We start from the raw sequence: 12292 nt of genomic DNA on the forward strand, positions 1-12292 counted from the left end.
TTCGAAATTTTGTAGCACGTTTGATTCTATGGTAATAAGACTGTGGTGGTAGCTGGTTCAGGTACTTCCATTGTTACACATTATAGGGTGGCCTGCTTGAACCCTAAGCTGTTGCCATTACTGCGGGAATATATAGTTGCTGCAACTACGTCCGAAGCGGAAGAAATACACATCACATGGATGTTGTTTTCTAGAAATGGATACTTCCAGCAAATACCCAAGGTCGAGGTTAGCCCAGCCATTGAGTCAATCACACACCGCAAGATCCACTGGAATCGTGGAACTCTAACGCGAACTTACCACTCAGATTTTGTATCAACGTTTGGACAATCACATCACGCCCTTGGAACGTCACCATGATAAGTTCATTAGGGCGATTTAAATATTCAGAGCCAACATAGCAATGAATTCTCTTTCATTGAATTCTCATGTCATCTCATTCCTGAAAGATGTCTTTCACCACAGCAGCTCTAGCGACACCGGCTCGCTGCACAGCCGATTTCTCTTTGATTCCAGTAGGAGGAGAATTTTCATTTCCCAACCAATTAACCTCATCTAACAGTTGTCGTTGTACTACTAGATTGGATCTGCTACTCCGTCTTTTTCTCAGCAAATCACCGATATCCAGCGACTACTCCAAGATTCGGGGTTGACATTCGTCACCCATACTACTGGCACAACAATCGGTAAGTCACTTGCTCAATGCCATTTGGAAGAGAAAGGGGTGAGGCTTGGATCTGGTCCCTGGAATAAAGCCACAACTGTATTGCTTGTTTCAAGGCTAGGAGGCTAAGGCCCCTGTTTTGAGGCCATCATAATGCGTACATGCACAGAGGACTAAGTGGCGCGAATTACAATAGAAGGTACATGGGATCAGGTCGTCCAGCTAATTGGAATGGCCCACACCCTCACTCATCAGCAAGGAATTGCGAGGGTCCAAACCGATATTCGTGTTGAAACTAGGTATAGGATCTAACCAACGAAGCTCCCCCAAGCTCAGACTGTGCTGAATCTCAACAGAACAGACAAAGCCCAACCAGTTGGTGGAACCGTGTCGTCAGTGGAGAGAGTCTACTCCGCTACGTCCTAATATCCAGATTGGGTTCTCCTAGATGAGAGTCATATCAAGTCATTGAAGCCATTGCGATAGAAAGTAGAGATGATCTGGGCTGCAGACCATGATTGCAGGCTTCGTGGCCACTGGGGTGAGCCTGATGATAGGGATATGAAGATCCAAAATTTGCTCCAAATCATCAGCAGCATACGATATAGTTACCGAGAAAAAGAATGACAAATTCACTCTTTCCTTTCGCTATCATTATTGGCTCCCAACACACTGCAAAGCTACCAGGAGCTCCCCTCCGTCGCAAATCTTCCAGTGGGTCTTGCTTGTTCGGGGGAAATCCCGGCGTGGATCGAGAAAAGGGTCGAAATGAATGTACATGTAATACTTAGATGTAATTAAAGGAAACCATAGCCCAATAGACGTGCCTGATCTACTGTAAAGCGCCTCTTTTTTGCAGTTGACCGTGATTGACCCGTGTCATTCATGCATCCCCAGGTACACGGTGAGCCGATTGGTGGACAGCCTCCACTTGGGCACATAGAATGTTTCGACTAGGCTCCGCGTTGCTGGTAATTCCAAATTGTACTGTAAGCCTGAATTATGTTAGATATTACTTTGTGTAGCGCGCGTTTCCAGGCTTGAGTTTTACACAAATCGAATGCTCACAGTCTCATGTTGCTCCTCCATAAACGAAGGAAGGGGCTGGGTAAAATAATAGGTAGGGTGGAGGAATTTTCCAGCTAATCGCCCTTAGGTCCCGCAGCTTATCCCAGGTCAGTGGTAAGTGCTTCTCAATGCATACGGCTTCTTCATATGGCTTACTTTAGGAAAAAGAATATCAGTAGTACTATACTTCTTTTGTATATTTCATTTTGTATTCCCACCGTGGCTGCTATCTAACAGTGTGCTGTAGTGGACGGAAGATTTTATAATCCAATAGCAGGCAAGTAAGCTTGTGGGCCCATTAGTATTTGTTACGAACAGCGGTCTACCTTATCACAACAGGGTCTTACTTGCCTTGGGCGCAAGCCACGTATCATTTCAGTTAACGGTAGCTTCTAGTGTGAATGAGAATAAGAGACTAAGTGCGATCTGCATATTCGGCCGGATGGCTGTGTTTCTAGCCTCCCTGGTATTACAAAGAGCTACCTTGTTTAAAAACACTTAACACTACCTAGAAAAATGTCGAGAGTAGATTGCTTGGCTGACGGGTTATAGAGAAGTGAAAGGCTATGAGTGCTTCGAATCACATTATTTGCACTCCATGGTTTTCGGAGTCCGTGCCATAGAGGAACGGTACCTGTTCTCATGCCCATCAATATTAATCGCCTGCTATACGCGTGTTCTCGGCCCCACGGCCTCCTTAAAGTTGATCTGCATGGCATTATGATCTGATGATTCGGCGTTTGTAGAATAATACAAGCCTGGCCTGTTGTCTCACAGAATTTCATTTCTTCAGAGCAAGAACAATAGGAATTGAGGGATACCCCAACACACCGCCGTAGGTCCTACCGTACTCCGTTCTCCGAGCAGCGGTGGTAGCTAAAATGGAACGAACATCGCTTAACGCTCAGTCGTGGATGATTTGAAACACCCAACGAATGGTTCCATCGAGCCCAGAGCGCCCGCGAAGGTTTAGCAAGCACCCCCCCCCCCCCCCCCACCAGAGCGAGGTCTTTGGCGCCGAACACGACCGACCTGTCTCCACCAACGCGGAAACGCTCGGTCGCGCCAGTTGCGTGTCATTACATTGCTGAAATAAGGTATTTTGCATCCGAAGATCAATCATTATCGTATGGCAACGAGAACTATCATTTTCTTTACGATTCGTCATCAGAAGCACTTCAAACAAAGTGTTTTCAGAAGTACAAACTCAACCAGACCCTCGGGATCCCCCATGTTTTCCAAAATTTGGCTCCTGCGCCGGCGTTACCGACACTTTGGGACCCCGAGACTTTCCTGACAGTCGGGTCGGGGCCAGTTGTTTTGACTCGTCCGATTTCTAATAAAGCCCCCGGTTCCCTCTCAATGGGAATCCAGCACCGTGGCAGCTAGGGGTTTATTTTTGGTGGGTTTGCAGGGTTCCTTTGCTGCGAAGGGGTTACAATCACAGCTGGGGCCAGATGCACGGTTGCTCTGTTGGCCCCTGGTTGGCGCGCACTTCCTGTATGGAGGATTGATGATGATAAAAATCTATGACTCGAATTTCGGGGTAGTCCGAGTTTGGCCGTGACGAAGGATGAGCATTGGGATAGTGAGTTCTGTTTAAGCATACCTTTGTTATTGAGCCTTGATTGAGCTTAACCATGTCCAGCCAATAGGTGTTGAAGATCAGTAACTTTTGCAAAGCGTCGTTCATCCACGTAAAACGGTCTAGGCAGCTTCATTGTTATTAGCATTTCGCTGTACGCGGACCAAAAATAATCTCAATATTGACTGGGATTGGTTCCATTTCATTTAGCAATTTCATGTGCATTGCGAAGAATGGTAGGCACAGTAGGCACGAAGCCAAAAGGGGAATTCCCTGAGGAATACGATCGAGCTAGGTTACAGAGCATCGTGGTGAGTCAGTTACACTGCGTATAGAAAGAGCAATGGAAAGGATACGGTTGCAGAAAGCACAATCGGAATCGCCGGAGTATACTGCGCAGTTCCACGATGCATGAACCAAATCCGGGCGATGGGAAACCCTCCTTTTTACGTGGCCCAGGCGGGGACTTCATTTTGGGCTGATTTGATATATACCTGACAGGCAGCCCCCTGCAACGCCGATACAGTATACTACTTCTCCGCTGCACTCTAAATTATTGAGGGCAGGAACTGGAGGAGCACTCGTACTCAGTAGCCACTAAAGTCCAGGGAGAGACAAAAAGAGAAAGAAAAGGCATCCAGGCTCTCATGTTGCAGGGGACGCTATTCTGACATATCAACTTGTTTAGCGCTAAAGCTGAATGCGGTAGGAGTCTAGCACTTCGGCTCCGACTCAGGCGAAGGAGTTGCGAGTTAACTTATTCTTCCCGAGTGGTAAGCATGCAAATCCATTTTCCCATCTTACATTTTGATTCGACCATTGCTATTCGCTGACAGGAAGCTAGACCGGATTCATATTGAACAGGTCCCCGGGATTTGAAAGGGCGACTTGGTTTATAGCAGGGCCCCGGGGGTCACTTTGATTGAGAACGGCATCCTCTTACCATGAGGTATTATGTGAATTAAATAGGAACAAGGCTGTCCCGCCAGGTAGGATTCGAAAAGTACTGTACATATTGTAGCCTCTCTCTCCTACTGTGTGTACTCCGTAAACTCGATGGGAATTTCCCTAACAGCTCCACTCCCATGGCGGCTCTCCCCCCGATGGTTGCGGGGCGGGGCATTCACAATCAGTGGTCGATCGGAAGAATTTGCAATCACCCTGGTCCTTTCCCTTTTGATCTAGCTTACTCCGTAGTAACTGATGAAAGGCATTGATAAATTTGAGAGTTCACCGAACTATAAAGTGTCCTACCCACCTAACTAGATTATTTCTGAACATCAAAAGTGCACCAGATCTTACCCTCTTCCAGCTCTTTGATACTGCTTCTCTGCTCAAGACAAAACAGTGGGGAATAATGGCGACCGGGGGATTTGCGCAACCAGGGTGGCCTTGCAGGGGATGCAACTTCAACTTCTCCGTCAGGGGTTGAGAATATGAGCATTTCTTTATTTCCTTTTTTTTGGTTACCCCCAAAGTGGCGGGGGTGTCCAGTTCCAGCCCCAGCACCAAGGGTGAAGCGGGCCGTGGCTGGGCTGGTTGCCAATTCCCAGCAGAATGGCACCCGTGCCCATTGGCCGATCGGTGGACAACCCTTCTGGGCGATTCTTGCAGGAGAAGAATGAGCAGTGGAAAAGAAAATGATATGCTCCTGGATTATTATCAATCTCACTCGCTACCCAAGTTCTGTATCCCGAGGATGAGGTCCATCAATGTGCTGACCAGGTTGACCAGGTTGACCAGGTTGAGGTGGGCTTTTCTTACGAGCCTTGTCGATACGAGGTCTAGAGTCCAGGGACTCAGTAGGGAGGGAACCCCCGATTCCGGTGCCTTGGGACGCCTTCCGTCCGGCTGGTTCCCGGCATCCCCAAGACAAAGGGTCCCGGCCAACAAACGTACACTTGGACCTGCACATCCAACTGGAGATCAGGACATATCTACGGACTTGCCCGAGTTTCCAATTCGATTTTGGATGGCGATAGGATTTGGATTGGCTCTCCAACCATGTATCAACAAAGATGGGAGAACGATATCACCTTTTGTATCGGCTGTACTCCACGGTAGTAATTCGTGTAGTATCCCGCCGGTACAGTACATATTTTCAGCTCCGCCAGACACCCCAAGTCGATACACGAAAGTAGTAATAGTCCCACCCTCGAGACTAAAAAAAAAAACCGAAATTAGGGAAATTTCTGTTTAGGTTCTGAAAATGCACCCTGTCATTCTTGTTTGGAAATAATCCCTAGCCTCAGAAACGGGACAAGTCTCGTGGGAGCAAGATTTCTACTGTGCCACCTACACCATCATCATCATCATCAGCTGAGCCCACGAACGACTCTGTTGCTCCTTGTTCCCGTCGGCGTCAAGCCTCGACTTCTCGTAAAGAAGATTTCTATGATTGCTGGCCGCCCGTAGCGCCTGTTCTGATCGGCTTGGGGCCTCCCCGCTCATAGGCTGTAGCCCATGCCCGACCCTCTGACGTCTTCTGGACCACTCTTCGGTATACTCTGGCTCAACCTTGTACCCCATCCATGCGCACACTTGGAACTCCACCTAACCCTCCCCTGCGGGCCCCGGTTTTCGCGTTTTCCCATGTCGATCCCAACCCCGGCAAGCTCATAAGCGATTGTTTTATACTTGGTCGGATCATCTTCCCGCCCTGCCAAATTAAAACTTAACCCAAGCTGTCGGGGCTTTCAAACGAGGAAACGACCCAGACCTTTTTCCTCGTTCCGAAATATTTCGTCCTCGTCTGTCCCGAAACCTCACGACGGGCTTGCGACTAAATCCCTTTGCTCACCTGACCGGTTTCATTTGATCAATACTGACCCGGTGTGGGACATGAAATGGAGCATTGCCAATTCCAGCTGGCCAACTCGCATATTAAATCCACTCAGTACTAGCTCCCCGCCATCGTGTGCCCTAATCCGGCAACGCCCCCCCTCCCCCCCTGGCCATTAGAAATGTCAAGGTCTGACACTTTATGTTCAGTAGCACTTTGTCGAAAAAATTGACGGGACTCTCTTCAAAAGTTGTGGATTGAAAGCGGTTCTATTCATCACTCCTACGCTAGATAGGGCTCACTTCCATATCCCATCCGCCTGGGTCGATCCCTCTGGACGAAGGCCTAAGGTGACCAGGATGGGTGCCAAATTAGCCGTAAGTTGTTAACCTGCGTCTGTCCTTGGACGGTATCTTCCCATCCCTACTATGTGCTGTTGTCAAAGTGGGAAAGAAATGAAACTTCTTAAATCTGCTATGATTTCCACGCTAGCATCTCGATACGTTGCTGACATGCTTTGTATGCAGGAACCAAAAAGCGAATGGTAATTCTTATCTTCAACGTCCAATTCTTCCATCCTACGCCTCTTCTGACTTTTCATACTAACGATGTGACAATAGTGACACGCAATCGCTGACTGACAGTGTAACGGACTATCCCGTGGAAAATGGTAGACGGTATCACAAGTACCATGAAGGAGGTATGTTGTCAATGCCATCTGTCCATGACTGTAGGTATCCATCTAACCTCTCCAGCCTATCCATACCCAAATGATGAGCAAGAGCTTGATCGGCTTGACATGCAACATCACATGTTTAAGTTGGTCATGGGTGGCAAATTATACCATGTCCCGCTTAAGGACCCTAAACATATTCTCGATATCGGCACTGGATCTGGTATCTGGCCGATAGAAATGGGTATGTTTATTCCACTTCATCCATAGCTACTCTCTGGAATGTGCATGAGCTCATTGCTTTTTCTGTTGAATGTTACAGCGCCATTATTTCCAAATGCTGCAATCACAGGCACGGATCTCTCCCCAGTTCAACCAACCGAGGTTCCAGAAAATGTCCACTTCCTTGTTGACGATGCGACTGAAGAGGAGTGGCTATGGGAAGCGGATCATTTTGACTACATTCACGTCGGACATATGACTGGCGCCATGGAGTCTTTCAAGGGCCTACTACGGAAGGCATTCACACACCTCAAACCGGGATCATACCTCGAATGTCATGAGATGGATCCCAAGCCAAAATGCGACGATGATACCATGCCACCTGAAAACCCGGACGGATACAGCACATATGCTTTTCATGACTGGTTTGACCTGAACATGCGGGCTAGCCAGGAAGTTGAGCCCTTGCGGCAGTTTCGAATAGCACCTCGGATTGAACGGTGGATGAAAGAGATCGGCTTCATCGACGTGGAACAGCAAGTCTTCAAAGTCCCGATAAACATGTGGCCAACCGATGAGAAAATGAAGGATATTGGGAAGTGGAGCGAAAGTAATTGGCTAGAAGCGCTAGCTGGCTGGTCTTATAAGCCCTTCCTCGGACTGGGTTGGTCTAAGAATGAGATCGAAGTGTTTCTCGTTGATGTGAGGAAAAGCATTCAAGACCGGAATGTGCACGCTTACATGGATTTCTTCGTGGTGACGGGCCGGAAACCGCCGGCCGATACGGAAACATCTTGAGTCTAAGGACTCAAATGCTAAATCTTGAGCCTTCGGGCCTTCAGAATCTTGATACCCTCTCCTACACATTTTGATTATCCCTTGGCTGTGAAGATTCGCATGAGATACCACGGGTTGGAGAAGAATTTTTGCATGCATTATATTGGCGTATGGCTGCATTCCATTCCATAAATAATGGATCTTGAATACACTCATTCTACTTTTTACCTTTCGTTATTTTTGAAGCGTACTGTTCTAATTTAAGTTCCTCTCAACATTGCAACCGGCCCACATGCAAGTCCCACGAGCAGCGGCCTACATGAGAAGTAGGCCTTGGTTGAAGAAATGATATGCAGATACCTGATATTGATTTTGCAACCACGTAGAAACACATCCACAATCATCAAGCCGAAAAAGAGCAGCTTTAACTGTCAGGACCTCCTCACGGTAAATGGTCACCTCCTATTGGTTGTCTTCGCATAATCACGTGATACCAAGAACCAGCAGCGGAGACTGCCAAAAGCCATCTCCGTCTCAAGCACCTTCAATCTATCACAATTCATCGCGGTTCAATTGGCTCGCGCATGCCCCAAATAGACTCATGTCTTTCGGGAGGCATGCCTACCGGCATGCGCTAAAGCCCACGGCTGCTCCAACCTTTGATCACCTCTGGATTAGCGATGACCTACTCGCAGCTACTTTCCGTCGCTTCGCGAACGGCCAGCGTCGCCATGGCAGCTGCGTTCCTGGCCCTCTGGAGGCACGAAGACGCCTAGCCAAGCGAAGAAACACCGCTCTCGCGGGCTTGGGTGCAGTGTCAGCGGAGGATATTGCTTGTCTTTTCGGCCGCAATGGGAGGGAGCATATGAAGTGGACCGACCACCCGTGGCAGAGAGCTTCGCTTGAGACTCAAGGCACGTCAAACAAGGACATTTCTCCGATCCAATCAGTTGCTAACCATTACGAAGACTCGAGAAGTTATTCATTAGCCACCACGGAGGCTTCCTTGCCATTTTATGACCACAACCCCGAACCCATTGACACCTCCATCTCCCATGACCCTCAACCAACTTCCTACAAGCCGACCGCCGCTTCCCGAGCCGAGCTTCTAGCAGAATTTTTGGAGCAGAGTGATTGGGGACTTGAAGATGCCAGGGACTTTGCGCGTCAATTGGGGATCGATCTCCAACGAGAACCCAAATACAGCCGGCAGATCTTCGACAACCTGCTCCCGCGTTCGACCACAGACCTGAAGCAAGTGATTCAATTTCTAGATGACCCATTCTTGAACACACGAGGCTCTGGGAATTATCTTACTGCCGTGAGTTTGTTTGTACAGACGAAAACCAAGCGATCCAACCGGATCGCCGTACTGAACTCACTTTGTCGTGCCCTCGAATTGGGGCTTGTCGCAACCGACGAGCTCTGCCATATCGTCAAAGCTCTACCTAACATCATTGTTGAGCGAAACCAAGCTCTCGGAACATGGGACCAGAAGACATTGTTGAAGCATTTTCGGGCTATGTGGAAAGCTATCGGTCGTTGTACCATTCTTGGCTACCATGACTTGGACAAAGAGCTTGTTGACGTCTGGCTTACTGAGCTTGTGAATCTACGCAGCTTCCGCTTTGCGGAAGAATTTGTTCTGGCCACCCACGACGCGAGCTCCGATAGTCGTTGGCCCACGGCTTTAGTCATGGCGCAACTGCATGAGTCTGAGACGACGCTGGGCCTGACGACTGTTCACCACATGCTGAGCCAACTTGATGCGGATTGTGGAGCCAGGTGTATTGTCGAAGTTACGGAGTCCTTGGCGATGCCTGATACACAAATCCAGAGTCGATACCAAGTGCTAGAGTGCTGGCGACACTGTCTCTCAGATTTGTCTAATGTTCCGGCTCTTGCAAATTCGCAGGTATGGCTCGACTTGCCATTTGCATATAATGAGAATATCGCAGAGACAGCGCAAGCTCCCCCAATCCTGCCTGTCCAGCAGCAAATTGTACTTCGCTTGTGGGCTCTGCGAGCGTTGAGTTGGTCGCCTGGGCCTATGTACCGCCATATTCCGCGGCCCACCGACAAACCGATTTACTTCTTGCTCGGACTCTACGAAATGTCGACTGAGAGAACAGATGGATCTTTCTTGTCGGACCTGATGCGTGGGATACAGACTTTGAACCTCCCACACAGCAATCTGCTCCTGCTTGCGGTGAGTATCAAAATGAAGAAGAATATCACGAAGAATGCCCGCGAGACACTTGAGAAACTGGAAACCTCGCAAGTTTCTCTGACCGATGTCTGGGCCGATCCGGCGGCTTATAATGGCATTCGTGCGCTGTTCCATGGCACATTTGAGCAAATGTTCCGCCGCCTCGACATCACGAGCTCAGAGTCCGCAGAAGAATGCCTACATCTTGCTAGAGTAGGAGACTCAAAGAGCATCTGGTCCGTTCTGAGAATCCTCCGCAATCACACACCCTTCAAGCTTTGCCTCAACAAGGCTTGGGTCCCTCTGCCCCACCCCGATGAAATGGCCCTTGTACGCTATCACGCAGGACCACGGAATAGTCAAAGCCCTGACCCCCATGCTGCGGTTGATTTTGTCCACCGGCTAGCCGTTGCCATCTCCTGCAGCCATAACTTGACTCCCTCTCGGTCCTTCCATCTCATTCATCTATTGTATGACTACCTGCGTCGACACGGTGGCCCTGTATACCCGTCTTTGGTTCAGGCCATGTATCATGCCGGAGTTGTGCGATATCGTCGCGAGGGGCGTCGCGTTTCTCCCACGCAGTATGAATATATCCTCTGGATTGTCAGCAAGTTCGAAGGCCACGAGGTTGCCAGGCAATTGAGTGCCCCGGCGCAGATTGGCTTGGGCAAGCCTGGTCACCAGGATGAGTTCTAGCCCGGATGGTCGCATGGATGGCTGTCATATATTGAAGATTTAGACTAGCGCTGTGCCATACAGATACGCCTTCCACGTATAGCCATCGAAGGTCACTGGAGACATGGATGTATATTACACTCAAATACCAATTGGGATCGAATTCAGTGGCTACGGTTCCAGTAAACTTCGAACCTCAAGTATTCTAAATCAAATACGATGGTACTCCGTGCAAATGAGACATAATCCAAGTGTATATTAAATCATCGTAGAAGAAGACCACTAGGCTGCGCCTCATTTCTGTTCCTGATCCACACAGCTTCTAAACATCAACCTCCATCTTCTCTCCAGCTGCCAGGTTATCATCCCCCGACAAGGTCTCAATGGTGACATATTTCTTCATATCCTCCTTGCTGATGACCTTCTGATTCAACCACGCAGTCGTGCCACGAGGGAAGCGGTAGTTGCGCTCCTTCAGTCCACGCTCGTTGGGCTTCTCGTAGTTGCGGAGCAACTGGGTCGGCTTGTCCTTCTCGATAACACACACGTCGACATTGCTACCGGAACCGAGATCGTTGAAGATACCGGCCTTGATGGCTTCAGAGCACAAAGCGATGGCACCCTCCTTGTTCAGGTCCGGCTGCCACATGGACTCGAACACCGACATGGCCGCCAGTGAACCGGATCCCATCGTCACATATGGCAGCTTGTCTGTCGAACCGTGCGCGTGCACGGTGTACAGCCCGACGCCGGTTGGGTCCACGCCTGCAACCACGAGGTACGCTCCAATGTGTCCCTGGTATCGGAAGAGGTGCTGCTTGAGCATGGTCATGCATGTGATAACTCGAGGATCGCGGCCGGTAGATAGGGAGTGTAGTTCGACGTTGGAACTGATCAGGGCGGTGGTGAACTCGGTGTCTGCGGCAGTACCGGCGCCGGCACACCAGATCTTGGGTGCGATGTAGTGGAGCTTCTCGCAGTTCTGTTTTGGGTTTCGATCAGCTTCTGAAGGCTAAGGCGGAGATATGCCATCTTGAACTCGGGTTATGGGGACCGATCGTACCTTGTCTGCTACTATAGGGCCGCTGGTGGCTCTGGTATCTGCTGCGATCTTCATTCAAGTCAGCCTCCATTGGTTGCGTGACATCCGACTCTTTTCCTTCCTTTAGAAACATACCACTACACCATTATCGTAGATGCAACCAACAATTGTTGTACCAGTGCTGGTGGCTTTGGGCAAGGGAACACCCCTGGCGTGAAGAGCCGCGTTGCGGTTGTAGTTGGAGAAGTCAAAGCCCGGCATCGTGACGACGCAGAGGGTGTGAGACCTGGAAATTCGTAACAGTCAAAAAAAGAGTGATCAGAGCAGATGGAGATTGTAGGATAGAGTCGATGAAGGAAGGTAGTCGAAGGAGGAGCAAGGTGATGGTAGAGGTGAAGTCGGAGTGTGGAGCTGTTTGGAGTGACGAAGCTCCCGCAGCCTGGTGATTGGGAGCCTGAGTTCCCAGGCATCAAAAAGCTTTAACTCGGTGTTTTTGCCTTTCGCATCTTCCGTTTATCTAAACCTCACAGCTACTCAGAGGGCTCCCTTGAACTTTCGCCTTTACACCTCACACCTCATCGAGGGCTCTTCT

General features: G+C 49.3%; 3 protein-coding genes across 3 annotated transcripts; 2 read left to right on the forward strand and 1 right to left on the reverse strand.

Annotated features, from left to right (window-relative positions):
* Positions 1-6458: 6458 nt before the first annotated feature.
* N7458_002172 (class I SAM-dependent methyltransferase) lies at positions 6459-8368 on the forward strand (the record flags this gene model as incomplete). The annotated part of the gene is made up of 6 exons (XM_056905555.1): positions 6459-6476; positions 6627-6643; positions 6720-6799; positions 6855-7016; positions 7095-7750; positions 8270-8368. The coding sequence occupies 6 exons, from the start codon at positions 6459-6461 to the stop codon at positions 8366-8368; spliced, it is 1032 nt and encodes a 343-aa protein (XP_056769662.1).
* A 4-nt stretch (positions 8369-8372) lies between these two features.
* Positions 8373-10679, forward strand: N7458_002173 (uncharacterized protein; the record flags this gene model as incomplete). Its single annotated transcript, XM_056905556.1, has 1 exon — positions 8373-10679. The coding sequence occupies one exon, from the start codon at positions 8373-8375 to the stop codon at positions 10677-10679; it is 2307 nt and encodes a 768-aa protein (XP_056769663.1).
* A 301-nt stretch (positions 10680-10980) lies between these two features.
* Positions 10981-11961, reverse strand: pup1 (proteasome core particle subunit beta 2; the record flags this gene model as incomplete). The annotated part of the gene is made up of 3 exons (XM_056905557.1): positions 10981-11640; positions 11722-11769; positions 11836-11961. The coding sequence occupies 3 exons, from the start codon at positions 11959-11961 to the stop codon at positions 10981-10983; spliced, it is 834 nt and encodes a 277-aa protein (XP_056769664.1).
* Between the last annotated feature and the right edge of the window lie 331 nt (positions 11962-12292).

This window comes from Penicillium daleae (genome assembly GCF_028827525.1).
Source record: "Penicillium daleae strain IBT 16125 chromosome Unknown utg000002l_segment0_segment0, whole genome shotgun sequence".
NCBI lineage: Eukaryota > Fungi > Ascomycota > Eurotiomycetes > Eurotiales > Aspergillaceae > Penicillium > Penicillium daleae.